A 26,727-nucleotide genomic window follows, 5' to 3' on the forward strand; every position below is an offset into this window, starting at 1 on the left:
ATATCACAACGATCCCACTGAAAATTTCACCCTGCATTCCCATCCATTTGTGGTAACTTTTTATCCACTATTTATTAAGTATCTATTTAACTCTACATAAAAGGCCATTTACACCATCCTTTGCGGAAAAGAGGTTCAAGGACTCACAACCCTCAGAGAGAATGAAGAACAAAATCATCTCCTCTTTTATTTATAAACCGTGACATCTAGACATCTTCTTGCTCAAAAGGAAATAATCTTTCCATATCTGCCCAGTTAAAGCCCTTCAGGATTTTATACATTTCTATTAACTCCCCTGTTACTTCTCTAAACTCTCGCATAAACTAACGGACTGGTGCAGAGCCAACAACCTGTCTCTGAATGTGAACAAAACAAAAGAGATGGTTCTTGACTTCAGGAGGGCACAGAGCGACCACTCCCCGCTGAACATTGACAGCTCCTCGGTAGAAATCGTTAAGAGCACCAAATTTCTTGGTGTTTACCTGGCGGAGAATCTCACCTGGTCCCTCAACACCAGCTCCATAACAAAGAAAGCCCAGCAGCGTCTCTACTTTCTGCGAAGGCTGAGGAAAGTCCATCTCCCATCCCCCATCCTCATCACATTCTATAGGGGTTGTATTGAGAGCATCCTGAGCAGCCGCATCACTGCCTGGTTCAGAAATTGCACCATCTCGGATCGCAAGACCCTGCAGTGGATAGGGAGGTCAGCTGGAAGATCATCGGGGTCTCTCTTCCCGCCATCATGGACATTTACACTACATGCTGCATCCACAAAGGAAACAGCATTATGAAGGACCCCATGCACCCCTCATACAATCTCTTCTCCCTCCTGCCATCTGGGAAAAGGCTCCGAAACATTTAGGCTCTCACGACCAGACTATGTAACAGTTTCTTCCCCCAACCTATCAGACTCCTCAATACCCAGAGCCCAGACTGACACCTTGCCCTACTGTCCTAGTTATTATTTATTGTAATGCCTGCACTGTTTTTTGTGCACTTTACACAGTCCTGTGTAGGTCTGTAGTCTAGTGTAGTTTTCTCTGTGTTGTTTTTTACGTAGTTCAATCTAGTTTTTGTACTGTGTCATGTAACACCATGATCCTGAAAAACGTTGTCTCATTTTTACTATGTACTGTACCAGCAGTTATGGTTGAAATGACAATAAAAGTGACTTGACTTGACTAACTATCTCATCCTGCTCAACCTTTCTCAAATGAGGTCTCTACATACCTGAAGAATAACTTCATTGTTCTTGTAGTTAATTCCCGTAGCAATAAACAATGTTCCTCATTGCTTTCTGTACTTACATTTTAGCCTTTTGTAAAACATGCACCAGGACACTTGGATCCCTCAGAACCCAGCTATCTCTCTCCATTTAGATACACCCTATCCTCGTTATATGCGGGGGATACGTTCCTCGTAGTTGACGCATAATGTGAATAATTATTTAAATGGAGAAAATAGGGTTGCGTTCCAGAGGGCTTCCTAAATATGTTTTATCTGTAATTTATTCACATCTTCATACCAATACAACACAAAAGCAGTACCACAAGGCAACGTTCGTATTACTTTTCATCAATTTAAGGTAATATTCAATGTAATAAATCATAGAAAGTTAACATAGTAGGGTATGCAGTACTCAACAACAGTGGAAGGTGTGTTCACTCTGGGAGATGAGTGGTTGTTGTGGTGTCAGGCAGCTTTACACGGATAAGGTGGATGGTTGTGGGTCATCAGGATCATCAAGCAAGGGGTGAAGGAAGACTCTCAGAACTCTTAGAACTGCCGGCAGCAGGAGATGACACCGGTTTGAAGAAAATGATGAGGATTGTTTGCTTGGCAGCATTTTGTTTTTCAGCATAAATTTGCTTGTAGGGAAGAAGGGTTGATGGCAGGGAACAAATGAAATGCTGACTCCATTCTAAACTTGGGTCCATGTTTATCATATTTGTGCCAAGTATTCTGACTTCCACCATTCCCTGACTGTTGGTAAACTCCCAGGATTTTCAAAATTGTCTGTTGCTTGCAGCATCTGAGAGATAGTTTGCCGTAAAAAAAAAAAAAATGCCTTGAATGTGGATCACACCTTGGTCGAGTGGTTGAATCAGTGATGTTGTGTTAGGCGGCAGGAAACGCAGTTATGTTAGGATGAATGCTGTCCAAATGTTTAGGATGGGCTGGCGCATTATCAAGCAACAGAAGAACTTTAAAGGTAAGATTCTGTTCCCGGCAGTTGCGTCCCAGAGCTGTGTTTCCTTCAGCTGATGCTGCGCTGTTTATAATTTCCAACTATTTTTCATATGTTAAAGTGGTTCTCTGCTGCTCGGCTGATGGCCCAGGACATGACATCGGACGCTTAGAAGGCATAGTTAAATACTTCAAGCACAAAATCACCGCACCGTAGGTAAAACCAACAGAAGTTTAAGAGCGCAAGTTCGCACATCCACACCTTGCCAAAACCAATGCGAGACTGGCGGGAGTGAGACTGTGAGGCATGTGCATGTGACTTATATTGGCGGGAAAGCAGAGCTTCTCACATAACTATGAGTTTTGGATGCATATAAGGAGACATTGGTAGAAATGGGTTTGACGCATAACCGTGAATCCACATTGTCTGAAGATGCATATAACAAGGATAGGGTGTAATATGCTTCTTCTATTTTACTGTCCAAAATGGACAACATCTCATTTTCCCACATTGTATTCTATTTGCCTACTCAATTAATCTATTTGTATTATTTTGTAGCTTCATGTTGTTTTCACAAATTATCCTTCCTATTCCGTTTCATCATTAAAAGTGACCATACCATCCAGTGTGGCCTCCTGTATATCGGTGAAACATGTGCACTTTGGGGGATCGCTTCGCCAGGCACCTACACTCTATCCTCCAGAAAAAGCAGGATCTCCCAGAAGCTAGCATTTTAATTCCACTTCCTAATCATGGCCTCCTCTACTGTCGCGATGAAGCCACACTCAGGTTGGAGGAGCAACACCTTATATTCCATCTAGATAGCCTCCAAGCTGACGGCATGAACATCGATTTCTCCAACTTCTGATAATGCCCCCTTCTCCTCCCTCTCCTTCACCATTCCTCATTCCCATTTCCCTCTCTCACCTTATCTCCTTACCTGCCTATCTCCTCCCTCTGGTGCTTCACTACCTTTTCTTCCTTCCATAGCCTTCTGTCCTATTCTATCAGATTTCCCCCTTTTCCAGCCCTGTATCTCTTTCACCAATCGACTTCACAGCTCTTTACACTGGTGGAGTTCCACAGGGGTCGGTGCTGGGGCTGCTGCTTTCTATGATGTATGTCAATGATTTGGACTACGGTATTAATGGATTTGTGGCTAAATTTGCTGATGGTATAAAGAGATAGATGGAGGAGTGGTAGTGTTGAGGAAACAGAGAGCCTGCAGAGAGACTTAATAATTTAGGAGAATGGGCAAAGAAGTGGCAAATGAAATACAATGTTGCAAAGTATATGGTCATGTGCTTTGGTGGAAGAAATAAACTGGCAGACTATTATTTAGATGGGGAGAGAATTCAAACTGTAGAGATGCAAATTGAGTTGGGAGTCCTTGTGCAGGACACCCTAAAGGTTAACCTCCAGGTTGAATCAGTGGTGAAGAAGGCAAATGTAACGTTGACATTCATTTATAGAGGTATGGAATTATAAGAGCAGGGATGTGATGTTGAGGCTGTATAATGCACTCGTGAGACCATACTTGGAGTATTGAGTGCAGTTTTGGGCTCCTTATTTTAGAAAGGATATACTGACATTGGAGAGGGTTCAGAGAAGATTCACGAGAATGATTCCAGGAATGAAAGGGTTACTGTATGAGGAACTTCTGACAGCTCTTGGGCTGTATTCCCTGGAGTTTAGGAGAATGAGGTGGGATCTCAGAGAAACATTCCGAATGTTAAAAGGCCTGAACAAATTAGACATGGCAAAGTTATTTCCCATGGTGGGAGAGTCTAGGACAAGAGGGCACAACTTCTTGACTGAAGGATGCCCATTTAGAACAGAGATGCTGAGAAATTACTTTAGTCAGAGGATGGTAAATCTGTGGAATTTGTTGCCACGAGGGGTTGTGGAGGCCAAGTCACTGGGCATATTTAAGGCAGAGATAGATAGGTTCTTGATTAGCCAGGGCATCAAGGGGTATGGGGAAAAGGCAGGGGATGGGGTTGGCTGGAAAAATTGGATCAGCTCATGATTGAATGGTGGAGCAGACTCGATGGGCCAAATTGCCTACTTCTGCTCCTATATCTTATGGTCTTTACTCCACCCCTCCCCCACCCCCGGTTTCACCTATCAGTTTGTGATTCTTCCTCCCATCCCCTCACTCTGACTCATCTTTCTTTCTAGTCCCGATGAAGGGTCTCAGCCTGAAATGTCAATTGTACTCTTTTCCATAGATGCTGCTTGGCCTGCTGAGTTCCTCCAGCATTTTGTGTGTATTGCTTGGATTTCCAGCAAGTATAGAATTTCTCTTGTTTGTGACAATACCTTGGATGCTTTCACCAAAGTCACTGACATAAACTGAAAGACCTGGGGACCTAGCATCAATCCCTATGGTAAATCACGTGTTAATTGTTGCCAACTAGGAAAAGACTAATTTATGCCAACTTTGTTCCCTATTCAGCAGCTAATTTTCTATACATGTCAATATATTATCTCCTACATGATCTTCTATTTTCCTCAAAAATATATAATTAAATTCCTTCTGGAAATTTTAGTATAGTAACCATAATTTCTTCAAAACATCACTTCTTCAAAGAAGTTCAAATGATTAAGGCAACCTGGATGTTGAACTAGAAATTATGATTTTGGGATCATGTCTGCATTAGGTTGTTGCTTTATCTCCCAGTTTTGGCATATCCTGGGTTACAAATGTGTAAGTCAAGCCATTGAGAATGAATGTACTATTAACACGTCTGCATTCTTAATGTGGATAGTCCACCTGGTTTTTTATTTCTGAGATCTTCCTGAAACTCTTTACAGTCTCCTGTGTCATTCTAAGGATAACTTTTTATCTGGTGAGATTATGTTGGTGCTGAATACAAGTAAAATGAAAACAATGGAAAAATAACGGTCGATGCTATGCTTTGATTTGAAAGACCTTGCTTTAACACCATTTCTCAAGAGTACATTACTAGATACAAAAATATTTTAACAGATACCTAGCAGTGAAGGAAGCATTTTGGGTTGGCTGTGACTACAAAGTGAGGTAAGAATTCTGATATAAAATGACAAAGATAATCAAACCTGATGTGGACAAAGTTTTCTAATAGAACACATAGGTTAAGATTCTATTGAATAGTGAAATAAACATTTCCTTTTCACTTTGTGGGCTAGATGTCAATATGTGAGGGGACAGATGCTGAAGCAGATTTCTCCTGCTGCCTGCTGATACAAGGGTAAAATACCATCAAATTCAGAAACCCTGGCAAGATACTATAATGATTATTTCACAAAAATGACACGCAGAAATTTAAAGATAATGATGCTAAAATTAAGGGTAGATTTTTAATCCAAACTTATTTTCAGCATAAAAAAATGGTGCAGAAAATGAGACCATTAAAACCAACCTTACTGATGATGTCCAAGGTGGCTAGTAGAGGGCAGAACACATTTTGCAACATGCATTGAAGGCAATTCCAATTTATCCCACTTGGGGCATCAGCACATTTTGAGTACATCTGTGCTTCACTGCACCACTCTGCTGGCTTTTTCTTTAAGGTTATATTCTAACTCGAACTGGACCAGCTGCTTTTGAAGAATATTTGTTGCAATTTCCTGGAAGACTAATTATGTTTTACACATAGCTTCATACTATAAATGTGTAAAACTTGCTTTGTCTTCTACAACATTTGTTTTTTGGGGTCACAATTATAGTCACGCTATTGCTTTCGGGCTGATGCCTGAAAATGAATTAAAATAGTATCTTGACATAAGTTGTCTATAATTTTAAGTTATTAAACTTTCTAGGAGGCATTCAGTAAGGATCTGCAATATAAAGGAAATTCCATGTTTTGGTATTAAGTTTTCCACTGGTTGGTTATTAATTTGCAAGTAAGTTATAAAAAGTTTGGACAAAGGGATCTTACTTGCATTGCAGAATATTACTACTATGCTTAAGATATCTGCCACACACTTGCATAGCATCCATGAATAGACATCAGACTAATCCAATGCAAGTCAAGTAATGCGGAATGTGTGTGAGGGCCAAAGACGTTTTAAAAATGGCCGTTTTTTCTTTGTATTAAAATGGAGGTTTCTTCTGAGAAGTGTCCTTAATTGAGATTTTATTTTTAAGTTGCACTTACTGAAGTAATTACGACTGTAGCATACATTGAACATACTGCACTTTTTCACCAAAAATTGATGGTCAAAAGCAATGGGATAAAACTCCATTTGCCTTAACATTCTAGTCTCCAGTATACAGCATGAATACACCAGCCAATTTACAATCAACTCTTCTTCCCTCAAGATCAAGGCTGACTTATGATTTCAAGGACCTTAGAAAAATAGCTCTTCTCTCACAGGCAAACAACAATCTTACAACCCCAAACCAAAAGGAGTTGCAGAGAGCCCACAGTATGGACTGTTTGGAAGTACACAGTAATTTGGAAAGATAATGAAGGGCTTGTCTAATAAGCATAAGCAGAATATCAATAATCTACTTAATTTCAAATGTAAGATGAACTTCAAAGTTATTCTGCAATGACCCAAATGTGAAGAAATAGCTCTAAAGGCTGAGAATCAAAAGGAAACCTGTGATGTAAAAATAGAAAAAATGGAAGGCAGAAAAAGCACAGAAGGTCCAAAGAACTGAACATCATGTCATGCCAATATTTTTCAGAATGTCAAGGCCCTCCATAGATCCTTTCCACTGACAGACAATAAAAGTGATCTTAGTGCCTACTAATACTGAACTTAGAATGCCTGTGCTCCATTAAGAAATGTATCAACAGTTAGAAGTGAGACTGTCCAAACTAACACAGAAAATGTATTACTTAATTTAATTTACTGTATATTTGAATATCTCCTTTACATAAATATTAATGTTTATCACAGTAAAGTTGTGAGCAGTAAGAGTTGCTACTAATGACTTTTATCTCAATATTTCACTTGTGTAGCTTCTCAGTGACAAATACAATGGACAGTATTGTTTTTCTCCAAAATAACACAATAGCACAAAAAGGCAATGGATTAAGAAAAATTCAAATCTCCATGATGACATGGTGCACATTTAGCTTTATCCAAATGGTATATAGTCCTTGTGATTCTCACAGTTCCCAAAACATTGATTGTGGACAAATCATTATTTAGTAATATTGTTTCCAAGATCACAAAAGAGATGCGGTCCAGTCATGTTGACTACTGCTGCCCACTCTGATTCTTCAGCTAATGAAACAGCAGAGCAGAACACCTGGCCTGCATTACACTGACAAAACTGCCGCTTTGCTAGTTGAGTGGTGTCGTAGGAACAAACTTGCACTCAGCGTCAGTAAGAGCTGATTGTGGACTTCAGAAATGGTAAAACGAGGGAACAAGGATAAGAAGAGGAGAGAGTAAGCAATTTCAAGTTCTTGTGAGTCAATATCTCTGAGGATATAACTTGGTCCCAACATATTGATGCAGCTATAAACAAGGCAAGACAGCGACTATATTTCATTAGGAGTTTGAGGAGATTTGTTTTGTCACCTAAAAGCACTCAAACACTTTGACAGATGTACCATGGGGAGCATTCTGACAGGCTGCAGGGGGAGCTACTGCACAGGACCAAAAGAAAGTACAGAAAATTGTAAAATTAGGCAGCTCCACCTTGAGTACTAGCCTCTGTAGTATCCAAAACGTCTTTGAGGAGCAGCACCTCAGAAAGGTGGCGTCCATTTATTCAGGATCCCCATCACTCAGAACATGCCCCCTCTCATTGTTACCATCAGGACGGAAGTACAGAAACCTAAAGGCACACACTCAGCAATTCAGAACAGCTTCTTCCCCTCTGCCATGCTAATTCTAAATGGACATTGAACCCATGAACACTACCTGACTTTTTTATTATGTTTTTGTGCTATTATTTTTAATTTAACTATTTAATACACACATACATACTTACTGCAATTTATTTATTTGTTTTCCCTCTATTTATCATGTATTGCACTGTACTGCTGCCGCAAAATTAACAAATTTCATGACATATGCCGGTGATATTAAACCTGATTCTGATTCTTGGCTCCAATGTCAGGTTAGAAGTGGTACAGAATCTAAGATGCCAATTGTTTCAATGATAATTTAGGAGGATCTAAAAATAATGTGATATAAAAATATTAATTATTGAGATGTTTTATAACTTCATTTTAATACAACTTCAAATTTAATTTTCTATTTCAAGTTTAATTTCAATAGTTCAATGTCAAGAAATATTCAACATTTACTAAAGTCACTCTGGCTTTTACAAGTGTCTAAACCGAGTCATCAGCTTTTCTGACTGTCAAAGGTATTTTTCACGTGAATTTTCTCACTGGGCTGACCAAAGCTCAAGCTGGCTTATGTGGATGAGGCACAGAGAGTGATAATAGAGCAGCACAATCCAGCCCAGTAAATAACGATCTAAAATTACTATTTAAGATCTATCAGATACAAGTACATTTCCATCTTGTTTCTTAAGTATAAAGTACATATATGTAAGGATGTGAAGTTTAAAATACTTGACATGTTTCGAAGACACACGAGACTGCAGATGCTGGAATCTGAAAGAAAAAATTAACTGCTGGAGGGGCACAGCAGGTGAGGTATCATCTGTGGGAGTAAATGGATAGTCAATGTTTCATGTCAAGCTCTTTCACCTGGAGTGCCTTGGTATGTTTTATTTGTTCAAAAAACATGTCAGCATTTTATTGATCATTCTCCAGATCAATACGTCAGACATAAAGATAACTATGCTATAACTTAACCATGGTGCTAAAGTCACTCCTAGGTTTGGTCTATAAACAAAGAGCAAATCACAAAGAACCAAAATGTCCTGGTAGGTTTTCTTAATTTAATTTTAATGAGATATTCATCAAGAAATCAAAAATCTCATCAGTAAGATAAGTAGCAAACGCCATCCAAAACTGAGGAAGACTAAGATAAGATGGGGACGAGGGAAGAGGAGTGTAGATGAAGAAAAAAATGTCACTTACCTAACACAGAAATCGTATGAACATGAAGCTAATATGCTTGCATGAAAGGGAGAAAACTGCAAAAGGAAATATTAGCATTAGCATAACACAATATTTCTGAAATTATGGACCAATTATTGATGTTTAAAATTTATATACAGTTTTATCTTGTAGTCTAAGTTTGTTGTATGTTGTAGTATTTTTACAATACTTGAGGATAATTTCTACAGTACACTTTGCTTTGAGGATGTACAGTAAGAAAACAATTTATTCACTTCATTCAAAGATTGGACATGAGTGCGTTGAGGTAAAACTACTGGAAAGAAAAGTAACTTCCAAAAATGTATTGTAACAATCCATAAAAAATACACACAAGAGAAAACCTGTAGATGCAGGAAATCCTAGCAGCATATATAAAATGCTGGAGGAACTCAGTAGGCCAGGCAGCATCTATGGAAAAAGGTAAACAGTCGATGTTTTGGGCCGAATTTACTTGATCTATTTCCAACACCTCCCTCTCTGTCTCTGGAGACAGCTTATCCACTGATATCTCTTATAAACCCACTGATGCTCACAGCTGCCTGGACTATTCCTCTTCCCACCCTGATACTTGTAAAAATGCCATCCCCTTCTCTCAATGCCTCCATCTCCGCCACATCTGCTCTCAGGAGGAGGCTTTTCATTCCAGAACTAAGGAGATACCCTCCTTATTCGAAGAAAGGGGCTTCTCTTCTTCCACCATTAATGCTGCCCTCACCCCATCCTCCTGCCACCCCTCCAGGGACAGGGTTCTTTTTGTCCTCACCTACCACCCCATCACTCTCCACATCCAGCACCATAACTCTCTGTAACTTCTGCTGTCTCCAGCAGGATCCCACCACCAAGCACAGCTTTCCCTTCCCCCCCACCCCACTTTCTGTTTTCTGCAGGGATCGCTCCCTAAGTGACTCCCTTGTCCATTCGTCCCTCCCCACTGATCTCCTCCTGGCACTTATCCTTGCAAATGGAACACCTGCCCCTACACCTACTCCCTCAGTATCATTCAGAGCTCCAAGCAGTCCTTCCCAATGAGGCAACACTTCACCTGTGAGTCTGTTGTGGTCATGTACTGTGTCTGGTGCTTCCAGTGTGGCCTCCTATATGTCGGTAAGATCCGATGTAGATTGGGAGACCTGCATTCCGTCCGCCAGAAAAAGCGGGGTCTCCCAGTAGCCACCCATTTTAATTGTACATGCCATTCCCATTCCAATATATCAGTCCATGGCCTCCTCTACTACCACGATGAGGCCACACTCAGGTTGGAGGAGAAACATCGTATATTCCATCTGGGTAGCCTCCAACCCGGTGGTATGAACATCAATTTCTTGAACTTCCGGTAATGCCTCCCTTCTTCCCTATTCTCCATTCCCATTTCCCTCTCCCACTTCATCTCCTTACTTGCTCATCACCTTCTTTGGGTGCTCCTCTCCCTTCCCTTTCTTCCATGGCTTTCCATCCTCTCCAATCAGATTTCCCCTTCTCCAGCCCTTTATCTCTTTCACTAATTGACTTCCCAGCTCTTTACTTCAACCCCTCCCCCTACCTGGGCTTCACCTATCACCTACTACCTTGTACTTCTTCCTCCCTTCCCCACCTTCTTACTCTTACTTCTCATCTTTTTTCTCCAGTTCCAATGAAGGGTCTCAGCCGAAATGTTGACTGTTTACTCTTTCCCATAGTTTCTACCTGGCTTGCTGAGTTGTTCTAACATTTTGTGTATGTTACATAAAAAACATATTCCCACTTTAAAACCCCACATTTCTCATTTTTGAATCATATTCTAGGCCATTCATTGTCTCTGTCAAACAAATGACAGACATCAATGGAAGTGATGTGTGCATTATCTTGGAATGTACACTGCACCTGACTAAATGCTCACAGTACTTTTATGAATGAGAATGCTTGCGGAATCAGTGTTCACAGGGCTAATTTTAGCACAATCTGCAGAGGGAGATGTTATTGGCAGTGCTGCTGGGGCAGAAATGTGGCAGAATTCACTGTGCTAAGAGCGTGGCACAAACCCTTGCCTCCTCACTCCTGTGTGCTGCTGCAAATGCCTGCCCTCTGCTGGTTCTCTTGCAGCAATATCAAGAGTGATGCTGAATAACAACAATGTTGCAACAACACAAGAAAGTAAGGAAATGGAGCACGGTCTGACAATCTCATTAATTGCATAAACGATATATGTGCAATATTTCCTGCCAGCAATACCCTTCCTATACATTTTTTTTGTGTGTCGTTCTCTGCCAGAGCCTCGGCGACCACTTATTTTTTCAAGTGGTTGTTTGGAGGAAAGATTCTGTGAGTGGTCCCCCACATCCTTCTCACAGCGTAGTTGTTTTTTTTATGAGGCCGAGCTGCGAGCTTGACACTCAACCTGGCACGGATGGAAAGCGTGTCCGGGAGCAGCCCGACTGGGTCTGAACTCGGGAACCTTCTCTCCGGAGTCCAGTGCTGCTGTCATTGTGCCACCAGCCGACCATATATATCATTTAAAAATAAACAAGCAACTGTCTAATCTAACCATCGGACTACAAGAGTGTTAACTTCTTAATATTTACAAAGTAGAAACCAGTGATAAACTGTAATGAGAAATCAGGTCATAATATCAGCACCATCCCATTCAAATAAACCAAATATCTTTAATGGATACGTTTCAGAACACTATATACATAACTACATTAAAAACACCTATTTTTAAAAAATAGCTCAACTATCAGTAGCAATCTACCATGGTTCAACTGCATGCACTGAAAAAATAAATGTGCTTACTTTGACTCTTCGTATAGCATAGGAATGGCCGGCAAGCTGATGAACTGGCTGCCGGATATTTCTTAGATCCCAACATCGTAAAGTGCAGTCAACTGCTCCAGTAACAAGCAAGTTCTGAGTTAAACAGAATGGAATTCTTTAGAGCAATTTTACATTGTGATTTTGAGTAACAATGTTGAAAACTAGAAAGTACCCTTGATTTATTTAATGAAATAAAATCTATAATCTTACCTGATCATATTTATTCCAATCACAGGTCAAGATCTCTGCTTGATGTGCAGGAATTATTATGCTCGCTCTTCCTGTCTTAATATCCCAGATTCTTAAAGTATGATCACCTAAAATATGAAAATACATTGTTCTTTCATTCTTCTTCCAATCAAGTTAGCCTCACTAGCATACAATATATAAGTAGCTATACCTCTACTGCTGACAAGAAGCTTTTTAAAATAAAAATAAATTAATTTCAAATAAAAAGCAGGAAATGCACAAAACACATCTGTGGAAAGAGAAACAGTTAATATTTCAATTCTGGGATCCTTCATCAAAACTGGGAAAGAGGAAATAAGTTAGTTTTGTGCAGCAAAGAAGATGGAGAAGCAACACACACAAAATGCTGGAGAAACTCAGCAGGCCAGGCAGTTTCAGGCCAAGACCTTTCATCAGGACTGGATGTTTTTCACAAATCTTAATTGAAATCAGACTCAACAGTTCTTACTGCGAAATTCAGGTGTGGTAATTTTCCTGGTAGGGAAATAACATTTATTGGCTGGTAGCACAATGGCTGTATAGACACCCATTTTCTTAATGTTTTAAAATGTCAGGATGTCTGTGGAGAGGGAGATTATGGAGTGAGTTGGAGACAGTTCCTTGTGTACTTTACACACCAGTTTTAAAAACGATCGGGGCCTATCGCAATTTGTCTGAGGAACGGAAGATACCTTGGTTATTAGTAACTTAGCCAATAAAAAGAAGCAAGATGTAAGTGGAACAGTTATTGTGGGGATGGTTGTTGTGTGAGTGGGCCAGGGTTAAAGTAGGAGGCTTTGGCTCAACAGGATTCAGTGAGAACAGGTGCAGGCTAAGGGTCCTGAGTCTTTTGGAATCATTTAACTAGTTGTAGAACTTAAGCTTAAGAAGTTAGAGCCAAAGATATAACAAGTGTAGGCAGAATGTTAGTTAAGGCAGTGGCAAGCTCCTCCTGTCAGATTTGCAGACAGTTTAAAGAAAGGTGTGAAAACAATATGTCTGTTGTCATGGAGAAGTTCAATTTTTATTTATTTATTTATTTATTTACTTACTTATTTATTAAGATACAGTGCAGAATTGGCCCTTCCAGTCCTTCAATCCACACTGCACAGCAATCCCCCAATTTAAGCCGAGGCTAATCAAGGGACAATTTACAATGACCAATTAATCTACCAACTGGAGCACCTGGAGGATACCAATGCAGTCACGGGCAGAAGTTACAAACAGCAGTGGGAATTGAACCTGAGTCACTAATACTATAAAGTGTTGGGCTAACGAGTATTCTACCATGCCGCCCTTCTAAATGCAAAGAGTTTAGATGGGGCAGAATTTGTTAGGGGCCTTCAGGAGATGTCTTAAATGTATATGTAGATAGTCCAACAAGAGGAGGAGTTGTATTGGGCCAGGGAATGAGCCTGACCAGGTTACTGACATTTCAGTGGGCGAGAAGTTAGGGAACAGTTACCACAACTCCCCAAGTTTTAAGATGAATATAGATAAGGATATATATGGATCTAGTGGGAGAGTACTAAACTGGAGCAGGGCAAATTATAAGCACATTAGGCAGGAATTAGGGAGAGTTAATTGGGAACAGCTGTTTATTGGCAAGTCCACATCTGATGTGTGAAGGGTGTTTAAATACCAACTGCACAGAGTGGAGGGCATGTATGTTCCAGTAAGAAGGAAGGTGAGGATGGCAAGGTACGAGAATGTTGGATGTTGAAAGAAGTGATCAATTTAGTGAAGAAGAAAAAGGAAATGTATACAAAGCTAGAATCAAGCAGAGCACTTGAGGATTATAACAAAGCCAGAAAAGGATTCAAGAAGGGAAGTAGGAAAGCCAGGAGGGGCCTTAAAAGGTCCTTGGAAAGTAGGAGTAATGAGAATCCAAAGGCATTCTATATACAAGTACATCAAGAACAAGAGGATAACTAGGGAGAGGGTAGGACCACTCAAGGATAAAGGGGAAACCGTTTAATTGGATGCAGATGATTTGGTGAGTTCCTTAATGAATACTTTACATCAGTATTTACCAAGGGGAGGACATTCAGGATAGGGAGAACAGTGCTGAGCATATTCACGCGCTAAGGCATTTCAAGGTTTAGGTGGAGGAAGTGTTGGGTCGCTTAAGGAGCATGAAGGTGAATAAGTCCTCAGGGCCTGATTGGATAAGCTCCGGGTTATTGAGAGAGGCAACAGAAGAGATTGCTGGGCTCTTACTCAATATCTTCATGTCCTCTCTAACCCCAGGTGAAGTCCCAGAGGACTGGCAAGTAGCAAATGTTGATCCATTGTTCAAGAAGGGAACCAGGCATAATCCTGGAAATTATAGACGGGTGAGTTTCAAGTCAGGGGTAGGGAATTTAGTAGACAGAATTCTTAGGGATAGGATTTATGCGCATTTGGAAAACTATGGCCTAATTAGGGACAGCCAGCAAGACTTTATGTGGGGCAAGTTGTGCCTTACTAACTTGATTGAGACTTTTGATGAGGGTGATTGATGAAGGTAGAGCTGTGGATATGCTCTACATGAATTTTAGTAAGGCGTTTTATAAGGTCTCTCATGGGAGGCTCATCCAGAAGATTAAGATGCATAGGACCCATGGTGAGTTGGCCATTTGTATTCAGAACTGGCTTGCCCAAAGAAAACAGAGGCTAGTGGTCAAAGGGATGTATTCCAGCTGGAGGTCTGTGATTCATGGTGTTCCACAGGGATCTATACTGGGACCCCTGCTGTTTGTAATGGACATAAATGACATGGATGAAAATGTAGTTGGGCGAGTTCCTGAGTTTGCAGATGATATGAAGATTGCTGGTTTTGTGGATAGCGTATATAACTGGCAAAGAATACAATGGGATATAGATGAGTTACAGACTTGGGGGAAAGAAATGGCAGATGGAGTTTAACCCAGCCAAAAGTAAAGTGTTGCACCTTGGTAGGTCAAATGCAAAGAGACAATACACTTAAGGGCAAGATCCTTAACTATTGATGAGCATAGAAATTTTTGGGTCCAAGTTCATAGCTTCCTGAAAGTGGCTACACAGGTTGATAGGGTGGTTAAAATGCATATGGCATGCTTGCCTTTATTAGTCAAAGCATTGAGTTCAAAAGTCAGGAAGTAATGTTGCAGGTTTATAATTCTCCAGTTAGGCTGCATCTGGAGTATTATATACAGTTCTGGTCACCCCATTATTGGAAGGATGTTGAGGCTTTGCAGAGGGTGCAGGAGAGGATTACCAGGACATTGCCTGGATTAGAGTACATGTGCTATAACGAGAAGTTGAACAAACTTAGGTCACTTTCTCTGGAATGGCGGAGGAGAGATCTGACAGAGGTTTATAAGGTTATGAGAGGCACAGAGTAAATAGTCAAGGGTTGAGATATCTAATTCTAGAGGACATGCATTTAAGGTGAGACGGATCATTTCAAAGGTGATGTGAGGGCAAGTTTTTTTTATACGCACAGTGGGGCATAATTGGAATGTGCTGCCTGGGGTGGTGGTAGAGACAGAAATATTAGAGATTTTTATGAAATGTTTAGATAGGCCCATGAATGTGAGGAAAATGGAAGGATATGGACATTGTGTAGGCAGAAGAAACTAATTTAGTTAGCCATTTGATTAATAATTTAAATAGTTCGGCACAACTTTGTGGGACAAAGGGCTTGTTCCTGTGCTGTACTGTTCTACGTTATCCAATATTCTTTATTCAATTGTTATGATTTACATTAAAGAATGTAGAGATGAAACTAACCCTACCCAAAATCAGTAATTCAGCCTTATAATCAATTATAAAAGCACACTGTGCAGATAACCTATCATACATTTCATCTCAAATTTAGATGACTTTGCTTGGCTAGATAATACATATGCAGCAGAATTTTATTATGGCAGTTGCCATCTGAATGGTAATTGCTGTAGTTTACTGACTTTTAATCATAATGAGATTATACTGCCCAAGAATGATGCTACTGAACGACCCTTTTCAATTGAAGATGGGAGATGTAAATGTGTTAAACTGTTAAAAGTTAAACTGGAGAATCCAAGCATGATATCTCTGCAACACACAGTGAATACCATACAACAGCAAAATATTTTGATTTTATTTCAACAATGTTACCCCTCAGGTTATTTTAACTCTTTCCCCTCTCACCCTAAAATGGTGCCACTTGCTTTCGACTCCCCGAGCCTGGGGAGAAAACTCTTTACCAACCACCTTATCTATGCCTCTCATCATTTCAACCACTTTTAAAAGGTATTGAAGAATATTATACTATATACATGACTCAACATTAAAAACTGTAAAGCTTAGTCAATTGTGCCAAAACTATACTGAATTCTTTCTTAATGAGGGAAAATAGGAAATGCTTAGCACTCTCCTTGGCTCAATTATTTGTTCTGGTTTAAGCTCACAGATGTAATGCTGAGATACATTCTAAGATCTGCCGGGACACATCATCAGTGATGTAACCCAGGGTCACCGAGTGTTTTGGGTCTTTCAACATCAGACACTCTTGCCCAAGTGACCCAGCCAGGGTTGATCAGGCCCTGACTTGAGTCCCAGCAGCACTGGTCCACAGGTCTCAGCTCTTGATCCATAGCCATCTGGAGGCTTGCTCAGCAGCCTCTGTGGCAGTCCTGATAGCTCTTTGCTTTGCATCCTGTCATGCCAAGGAAAGAATAGGTTTTGCACAGCAGACAGCCAGCAAAACCTTTACACCCCACCTCTAATAGTTCAGCTATAGTAACAGTATACACAGAGGGTAAATATTTTCACATGTAACCTCCAGTCAGTGCCTGAGGAAATTCTGTAACCTAATGCTTGTACATGTAACACTATACACAATATGCTAGTTATGTGAAAATCATAACAACTGCATCAAGCAACTTGTTGGACACTTACCTTCTACCTTAATATGAAGTAGGTCATCATAGGTCAAAGCGGCATTTACCAGCTCAATTCAACTAATTACAAAACCTAACAAATTACACTTCAAAACCATTGTTTTATCTATAACTTGTATAAGATGTTATATCTAGCAATTACTTCTAATAAACTGCATCCAGGATTTAACGTAAAGAGATTTCACTGTAAGTTTCTGTTACGTACCCCTGGGTATCTTGTGCCTGTCACATGACCATGATGTAATTGAGGCTATGCTGGGCATGAGGTAATGGTCTTGTGATGGTGGAGTGATGTCATTTTCCCGTCAGTGAGAGGTCATGTGATAGTTTTTTTCTAACAGGGTATAAAAGGAGAACCCCTCCCTGTGACGCGGGGCAGTTTGTGGTTGAATTCGCCAGTGACTCCGTTCTGCTGCGTATTCGATGTTATGACGCAGTTTGTTTTAAAGTGGAGTTTTACTTTCTGCCTTAAGTCTCAAAGGTTATTGCCGGCAGTTTTGCTACAATACTGCCAGTTCAGTTCAGTCCAGTGGAGAGTGAAGATTCATTGAAGTTCGGGAAGCTGAAGGATTGAGGAAAGTTGATGTCGACAGTGAAACAGGTTCGACCTTGTTTGATCCTCATTCAGAAGGAATTAGTCATCTGTACCCACGTTAGTCCCTGCTGTAAGAGCAGAAAGGACTGGGGCAGTGAGTTTTGCCAAGGACAGGTCAGTGCCTTTAAGCCGTTTTATTTCCTTCATCATAAATCCTTTGAGCAAGGCATACTTCGGCTGGGATCAGCAGTAACACCAGGAAAGAGAATTTATTACCTCAAGGAAAGTCTCTCCTAAGCGACTGTGTAAAACATTTGGACTTTCACAGTCAAAACACAAAAATACAACTGCAGATGCTGTGGGTCGAAGAATACGTACACAACGCTGGTAGAACTCAGCAGGTCAGGCAGCATCTGTGAGAAAAGAGTAGCCAACGTTTCGGGCCATGACCCTTCGCAGTACCACTTCTAAGAACTGTTATTGCATTATCGCTTTAAGAACTGTTCAGGCTGCCGCATAGCAGCCTACTTCTGGTTAAGTTAGTCGTTTGTTTACTTTTGGGATTTTTTTAGCAGTGTTTAATAAATGTTCTATTTGTTATAAAAAAAACCTGTCTCTATATTCATTGTTGCTGGATCATAACATTTCTCTTCAATCAACTTCAGTAGAACAGATAAAAGTTCCAAATGATCCATTCTACTTGTTCATTCGTCCATCATGCAACGATGAGAACCATTCTTGTGATCTGTGATTTGTAGTGCTGGACTAGTTTGTTGGGATGCAGATGACCAGAGAGGCCAATCCATGCTCAAAGTTCTTTGGCAGTGTGGACAAAAGATGGCAGTCACATTGGGCTGGGGGTCAGCGGCTTGGCCTTTCCTGGCCAGCCTACGTCTTTCTGCTGCCATTGTCCTTTCTGCCTCATGGGTCACTGCATCCTTAAGCAGGGAGGAGTACCACTCAACCTGATCCTTGGCGATATGTTCCCACGTGTCTGGGTTGATGCCAAAGGCTTTTAGTGAAGTTTTCAGGGTGTCAATACAGCATTTCCTTTCTACTATTAGTTACTAAGTTAAATTTATTTTATCAATATACCTTGTTTCAATAAGGGGTTGAGTTACATTTTCTCATCAATAATTCCTCATCTTGTTTTCCTTTATTTAAACCAATAAATCAGTCTAAGTGCATGGAGACATCCAGATAGCAATTCATTAGCAATCCTTACAATGAATCTGGAACGTTATGCTGCACCATAGGGTAGGATATTGAAGTGCTTCCTGAAGGACCAACACTGAAATGTCTGCAGTGGTATGATCTTGGTCTATTTGCTTATTAAAAATGCCCAGAAAGTTGGGGGCTGGTGCTTTATTGTTGCGAGCATTCTACCAAGGTGCAGAAGTACTTATGTATATAGAAAGAGCTAGGGTGTCTAAGACTTTCGCACAGTGCTGTATATTGTGTCTTTTCAATTACCAAATAACATTTAATTCTATGAGTTAGTACAAAGCTAAGTACTCTTATTTCTGTTTCCCAACCACCTTCCTATTTTAACCAATATACAGTACTGTGCAAAAGTCTGAGGCACCCTAGCTATATATATGCAACCAAGTTTTTTCGCACAGTACTGTATAAGAGTATTGGAGACAATAATAAAAAATCAGAAGAGATTTTTCTGATTCTTTTCTCTTCTCATTAATTATATCTTTATTTTCCAATAATTATTTTGCTTCCTACAGTTCATTTAAATTTAATTTCCATGTTCCAGCTTAATAATTCCAAGTTAGGCACTCCAAGTAAAGATTATTCTTTTTTCTTCCCCCAATTCATATGAAAGCTCCAAAGATAAATTTGCTGCTACACCAAAAATAGGAAAGCAATTTGTGAATAGGACTTTAGGAGGCTGTAGTAAGATACAAGTTGTTAAATGAGTGAGCAACCAGCTGGAAACAGGAGAATAATATAGAAAAATATGAAGTTGCCCATTCCAGCAAGAATAACTGCAAGATAATGTAGAACTCTGAGATTCAGAGGGACCCAGTCCATAATTGGCAAAATGGACAGTATATGGATCCAGCAAGTAATTAGGAAAGCTATCATTACTAGGGGAATGGAATATAAGAGTACAGAAATTCTTTATGTGACTACATCTGGAATACCGTGTATAGTATTGAATTACTTGTTTTGGGATATAAATGCATTGGAAGGAGTTCAGAGAAGAATTAGATTGTTACCTGAAATGGGCAATTCGTCTTCTAAAGAAAGAATGGAAAGGCTAGGCTTGTTTTTGGTGGAGCTTAAAAAAGTGAGAGGAAACTTTGTGTCAGGTTTTATGATGTGTCTCATCACAGCCAATTAATAGAGGTCCTGCGCAGTAAGTTTAGGAAGTTAGGAAGGAGGCTGCAGAGCAGGACCTCCAAGGTGACAAGTTCTGGATTACTTCCGATGTAACGAGGCAGGATAGGTCAGGAAGATAGTGCAGACAAATGAGTGGCTGAGAAGATGGGGCAGGGGACAGGGTTTCAAGTTCTTGGATCATTGGAACCTTTTCTGGTGAAGGGGTGACCTGTACAAGTGGGATGGGTTGCACCTGAACTGGAGGGGAACCAATATCCTAGGAGGCAGGTTTGCTAATGCAATTGGAGAAGGTTTAAATTAGATTTACAAGGGGGAGGGAAGGAAGAGGCAGAGGATGGGGCAGTTGGCGCATATCGTAAATTCCAGTGTATAAACCGAGAATTTGGCCCTAAATTTTGGTACTAAAATTAGGGGGTCGGCTTATACAGAGAGTGCCAACTTTGAAAAAATGGATACACAGAAGACAGGTTGTATTTATTGACTGTTTTTGAGTCAAATACAAAAGAAAATATGAAATCTACACAAAAGATCTACAAAACACATTGTTTCTCACTTTACTTGTACACACTGTTGTCGTCAAATGTTCAGAGCTTGGAACTTTCACACTCTTCATTATCTGACTCTCCGAAAATCGCATCCCATTCTTCAGCAGTCACCATATCATCATAAGGACTGTCAATTTCTGCTTCGACATCGTCATTTGCAGCTTTACTGGCTGCCAAATCTCCATCGTCTTCTTCCCAAAGCAAATGATCTTCAATGCCATCCAAAGCATTGCTGATGCTGCACTTCTTGAATGCCTTCACAATGCACTCGGCCTTCATTTCCTCCCACAATTGCACTACCCACTTGCAAACCGTTGCTAGAGATGCCGCCCTCATATTTCCCACTGGAGAGAATGACTGATTTCCAGACATCATCCATTCGTTCCACTGTCGACACATGAATTCTTTGAATGGTTTGTTTAAACTCACATCTAGTGGCTGGTGCATGGACGTCAAACCACCGGGAATGACTGCAATGTCCGTATTTTCAGCTTGCAATGCTGCTTTTGTCTCACCTGACAAGTGCGCTTTGAACAAGTCCCAGACAAGTAGCCACTTTTCCTTCCTGAAACCTTCGGGATGTTGACGCCACACCTCTTTAACCCACTTCAAGCAACCCGCTTCATCCATCCAGCCGCGTTCTTAAAAGTAAATGACACCCCACGGGAATTTTTCTTTCTTTGGGATTGTTTTCCTCTTAAAAATCACCATCGGTGGTAATTTGGTCCCATCAGCCATACACGTTAACACGACAGAAATATGTTGCTTCTCGTGTCCAGTTGTTTTGACAAGGACTGTGTTCTCCACCTTCTGATTGACAGTGCGTTTGCCAGCAAAATCAAAGAACATTGGTGTCTCGTCCATGTTACCAATCAGTGAGAGTGGGTAAGAATGTGCCTTTCAATGCTTGATTACAAACGATTGGAAGGCCGTAATCTTATTCTCAAGGTCGCTCAGCAACTTCTGAGCAATATTTGTTTTTTGTCTAAACACAAAATCACGTCTATTCATAAATCTGGTGCACCAACTTAGTGTAGCTTTGAAATTTTCGCTGACCTCACGGTGTTTTTCACCCCATTTCAACGCTTGAACTCAAATCATTTCTCTGGTACCAACGTATCTAGACAATCGCTGGTGATTCACCCACTCTAAAACTTTTTCTTCTAGTTCTGGCCACTGGCATGTTTTCCCACCATTTGCACATTTCGTCTTTGACATTTCCCTCAGCATGTCCTTTGCTTTTCCCCATTCTCTCACTTGTTTCTCGTTTACACTAAACTTAGCAGCTGCAGAATTATTTGTTCCTTTAGCAAAATCAACAACCTTCAGCTTGAAGCCAGCATCATCGCATTCGTTTTAATCTTTTGTACATGGTGGTTGCAAACTTAATACTGAGTACACGTACTGATCCCGCCACCCCGTGTTATGTTTTAATGAGATTACAAAGGGCGCTAAATAGTTTCATGGGGGTTACATTTCAGAGGATTCTTTACCATTGGGAACCTAATCCAAAACTTCCCTCCCTGATTTATTTATTAAGAATTCGCCTTTCATGCTCTACAAAGTGTAGGCCTGTTTTCTTAGCAGGTACTGGTACACAAAATTTCCAGGTTCCGGATCCAGCAAAGCTAAGTACCGGCATGTGAGATCTTGTGATCTTTTCTGATTAAATCAAAAACATCTACAAAAGGGGTCGGCTTATACAAAGGTACAGGTGTCCCCTGTTTTTCGAACGTTCGCTTTACGACACTTCACTGTTACGAAAGACCTACATTAGTTACCTGTTTTCACTGTTAAGGAAAAAGGCAGCACGCGCCCTGAGCACCTCCCCCAGAACTGCATTCTAGCTGGCATTGCTTAAACACGTGCCTGAGAGCATTAATGATCATTAGTGATGAGTTCTAAGGTATCGGAAAAGCCTAAAAGAGTGCGTAAGGGTGTTACACTTAGCGTAAAACTAGATATAATAAAGTGTTTCAATTGTGGTGAATGAAGTAAGGATATAGTGAGTTTGGCTAAGGGTTTGTGGAAGTTGATGAAGATGATGTTGAAGAGGTTTTGGCATCCCATGACCAAGAAATGACAGATGAAGAACTGATGAAGAGGAAAGGATAGTTGAAGCCGAACGCAGTAGCGAACGGTCCGAAAGTGAAGTCGACCAAGAACTGAACGTGAAGCAACTGCATGAGATTTTTGCTGTGATTGACAATGCTGCAATGATTGCAGAAAAGTATTCCTACTTTATAGGCTGTGTATTTATCAGATCATTCCTACTTTTACTATATGTTACTGTTATTTTAGGTTTTATGTGTTACTTGGCATAATTTGATAGGTTATTTTTTGGGACTGGGAACGCTCACAAATTTTTCCCATATAAATAAGTGGTAATTGCTTCTTCACTTTACGACATTCCGCCTTACAAACCATTTCATAGAAATGCTCTACCTTCGAATAGCAGGGAAACCTGTAACATGAAAAAGTCACTTTTTTAACCTTGAAAATGGGAGGTCGTCTTATACACTAGAATGTACAGTAAGTAGGGACAGCTTGTAGGGAGTTTATGAGGAAGGATACACAGAGGATAGACCAAAGATGCACTCAGCCAGAAGATTTGAGATGTGTCTATTTTAATACAAGGAGTATCATAAACAAGGTGGGTGAACTTCAGAGCGTTGACCAATAATGTGGAACTATGATGTTGTGACCATTACAGAGACTTGGATGTCTCAGGGCAGAATTGGCTGCTGAGTCTTCCAGGCTTTAGATGTTTCAAAAAGAACAGGGAGGGAGGCAAAAGAGGTGGGGAGTGTGGCATTGAAAATCAGGGAAGGTATCATGGCTGCAGAAAAGGAAGTCAAGGAGGGATTGTCTACAGAGTCAGTGTGGCTGGAAGTCAAAAACAGGAAGGGGGTAATTACTGGGTGTTTTTTTAATAGAACCCCCCCCCCCCCCCACAATAGTAACAGAGACATCAAGGAGCAGGTAGGGAGGCAGATTCTGGAATGGTATAATAATAAGGTTGTTGTCATGGGTGATTTTAACTTTCCTAATATTGACTGGCATCTCCTTAGAGCAAGGAGTTTAGATGGGGTGGAATTTGTTAGGTGTGTTCAGGAAGGTTTCTTGATGCAGTATGTAAATAAGCCAACTAGAGGAGAGGCTGTACTTGATCTGTTATTGGGAAATCAGCCTGGTCATGTGTCAGATCTCTCTCAGTGGGAGAGAATTTTGGAGGTAGTGATCACAACTCTATCTCATTTACCATAGAGCTGGAGAGGCATAGGAGCAGACAACTTGGGAAAACATTTAACTGGGGTAGGGGGAAATATGGTGCTATTATGCAGGAACTTGGGAACATAAATTGGGAGCAGATGTTCTCAGGGAAATGCATGGCAGGGAACATTTGCGTGGTGTTCTGCATAGGTACGTTCCATTGAAGCAAGGAAAGGATGGTAGGGTAAAAGAACCATGGTGTACAAAGAATGTAGAAAATCTGGTTCAAGAAACTAGGTACTGTTAGAGCTCTAGAAAATTACAAGGTTGCCAGGAAGGAGCTCAAGAATGAAATTAAAAGGGGCCATGAGAAGGCCTGGGCAAGCAGGATTAAGGAAAACCCCAAGGCATTCGAAAAGTATGTGAAGAGCAAGAGGATGAGCCCTGTGAGAATGGGGCCAATCAAGTGCAATAGTTGAAATGTGTGCATGGAGCCAGAGGAGGTAGCAGAATACTTCACTTCAGTATTCACCAGGGAAAAGGACCTCGGCAATTGTGGGGATGACTTACACCGGACTTGAGTATGTAAGAAAGAAGATGTGCTGGAGCTTTTAAAAGCATTAAGTTAGATAAGTTACCAGGACTGGCTGAGATATACCCCAGGCTACTGTGGAAAGCAAGGGAGGAGATTGCTGAGCCTCTGGCAATGATCTTTGCATCGTCAATAGGGATGGAAGAAGTACCAGAGGATTAGAGGGTTGCAAATGTTTTTCCCTTGTTCAAAAAAAGTAGAGATAACCCAGAAAATTATAGACAAGTGTGTCTTACTTCAGTAGTAGGCAAGTTGTTGGAGAAGTCCCTGAGAGGCAGGTTTTATGAGCATTTGGAGAGACAGAATCTGATTAGGGATAGTCAGCATGGCTTTGTCAAGGGCAGGGGTAGTGCCTTACCAGCCTGATTGAATTCTTTGAGGATGTAAAACACATTGATGAAGGTAGAGCAGTGGATATAGTGTATATGGATTTCAATAAGACATTTGATAAGGTTCCTTATGCAAGGCTCATTCAGAAAGTAATGAGGCATGGGATCTAAGGAGACCTTGCTTTATGGATCCAGAAGTGGCTTGCCTACAGAAAGTAAAGGGTAGATGGTTTGGATTCTGTATGGAGGTCAGTGGTGTTCCGCAGTGACCTGTGTTGGGACCAGTCCTCTTTGTGATTTTTATAAATGACTTGGATGAGGAAGTAGAAGACTGGCTTAGCAAGTTTGTTGATGACACAAAAGTTGGGATGTTGTGGATAGTCTGGAAGGTTGTCAGAGGTTACAGTGGGACATCGACAGGATGCAGAACTGGGCTGAGATGTGGCAGATGGAGTTCAACCCAGATAAATGTGAAGTGGCTCATTTTGGTAGGTCAAATTTAAAGACAGAATATAATATTAATGGTAAGACTCTTGGAAGTGTGGAGATCAGCGAGATCTTGGCATCCGTGGGACTAAATTCAAGAACCGTGAGGTAATGTTACAGTTATATAAGACCTCACTTAGAGTACTGTGTTCAGTTCTGGTCACCTCACTACAGGAAGGATGTGAATTCTTTTAGGATATAACAAAACACATTGAAGAAGGTAGAGCAATGGATGTAGTGCATATGGATTTCAGGAAGGCATTTGATAAGGTTCCCTATGCAAGGCTCATTCAGAAAGTAATGAGGTATAAGATCTATAGGGATGTGGATTCTATAGAGTGCCTTATGAGAATAGGTTGTATGAACTTGGCCTTTTCTCCTTGGAGTGACCGAGGATGAGAGGTGATCTGATAGTGGTGTATAAGATGATGAGAGTCATTGATCGTGCGACCAGCCAGAGGCTTTTTCCCAGGGCTAAAATGGCTAACACGAGGCGCTTGAAAGTAGGTACGGGGGGATGTCAGAGTGGTGGGTGCGTGGAATGCACTGCCAGTGACAGTGGCAGAGGTGGATTAAAAAAGGATCTTTTAAGAGACCCTTATATAGGTACATGGAGCTTAGAAAAATAGAGGGCCTTGCAGTGGAGAAATAGTTGGCACAACATTGTGGGCTGAAGGGTCTGTAATGTGCTGTAAAGTTCTATGTTCTAATAGTCAAATGAATCAGTGATTGAAACAGGAGCAAGTGTAACATCTTGCTCCATGCACAATGCCATCCCACCATTGCTGGTTATGTAACTTTGATGCACTGTACTTGGAAGTCTCAACTCTTGACCACAAGATATTCAGTGATAAAAAGAAAATCCTAGTGATTCAGGTCCTTCTCTCCAATGTCCTGGCTTTGCATCCAAAAACAAAGGGAAGATGCAGACTGGGTTCCGTTTGAGAACTTGTTTCTGCCAATGTGGCTTTAATCATACCATTTCAATTTAAATGTTCCAGTAAATTACTAACTGCAGAATGTATTCATAATACTAACACTTATTCAGTCACACATGTAATGTGCATTGTGTTTGAAAGTTGCAATATGAAGTCTTCCATTTGGAAGAGCAGGATAAATCAGTGTAAAACACTCTGATGCTGAATGTTCCTGGTGTACCACTGAGCAGAATGAGATAGATTTGCACTCATTCCTCCCACTGATTCATGGCATTAGCATGTTTGCCAATGAAATAGGTTGTTCATTTGTGGGAAGATAACAAATAAATCATAATTCTGGATCAACAGTACATATAAAGACTGAGTTTTTAAAAAATCTTTATGTTTATTGCTCTAAAATATACAATTTAATAGAATATAAAAAGCATCAGTGATATGTGCAGATACAGATCATATATTCTCTGGGATATAATACTTCCTATTCATCTGGGACCAAGCTAGTGTCATCAACAGATTCCATCTGGTTAGGGCTAAATAATCAGAGCTTTCAACATCAGGCAAATCCCTGTTGAGCAATTTTTGGTTGTAAGCAACATACC

At 40.6% G+C, this 26,727-nt stretch overlaps 1 protein-coding gene across 1 annotated transcript in view; it reads right to left on the reverse strand.

Annotated features, from left to right (window-relative positions):
* The window catches only part of pex7 (peroxisomal biogenesis factor 7), a 74,002-nt gene that overhangs the window by 20,725 nt on the left and 26,550 nt on the right, over positions 1–26,727 (reverse strand). The window contains exons 6-8 of the mRNA XM_073056294.1: positions 12,214–12,320; positions 11,983–12,096; positions 9,193–9,248 (exon numbers count right to left, since the gene is read on the reverse strand). Of these exons, the coding sequence (XP_072912395.1) occupies positions 9,193–9,248; positions 11,983–12,096; positions 12,214–12,320 (277 nt within the window). The remainder of the gene's footprint in view (positions 1–9,192; positions 9,249–11,982; positions 12,097–12,213; positions 12,321–26,727) is intronic.

This window comes from Hemitrygon akajei, chromosome 9 (assembly GCF_048418815.1).
Source record: "Hemitrygon akajei chromosome 9, sHemAka1.3, whole genome shotgun sequence".
Taxonomy (NCBI): Eukaryota; Metazoa; Chordata; class Chondrichthyes; order Myliobatiformes; family Dasyatidae; genus Hemitrygon; species Hemitrygon akajei.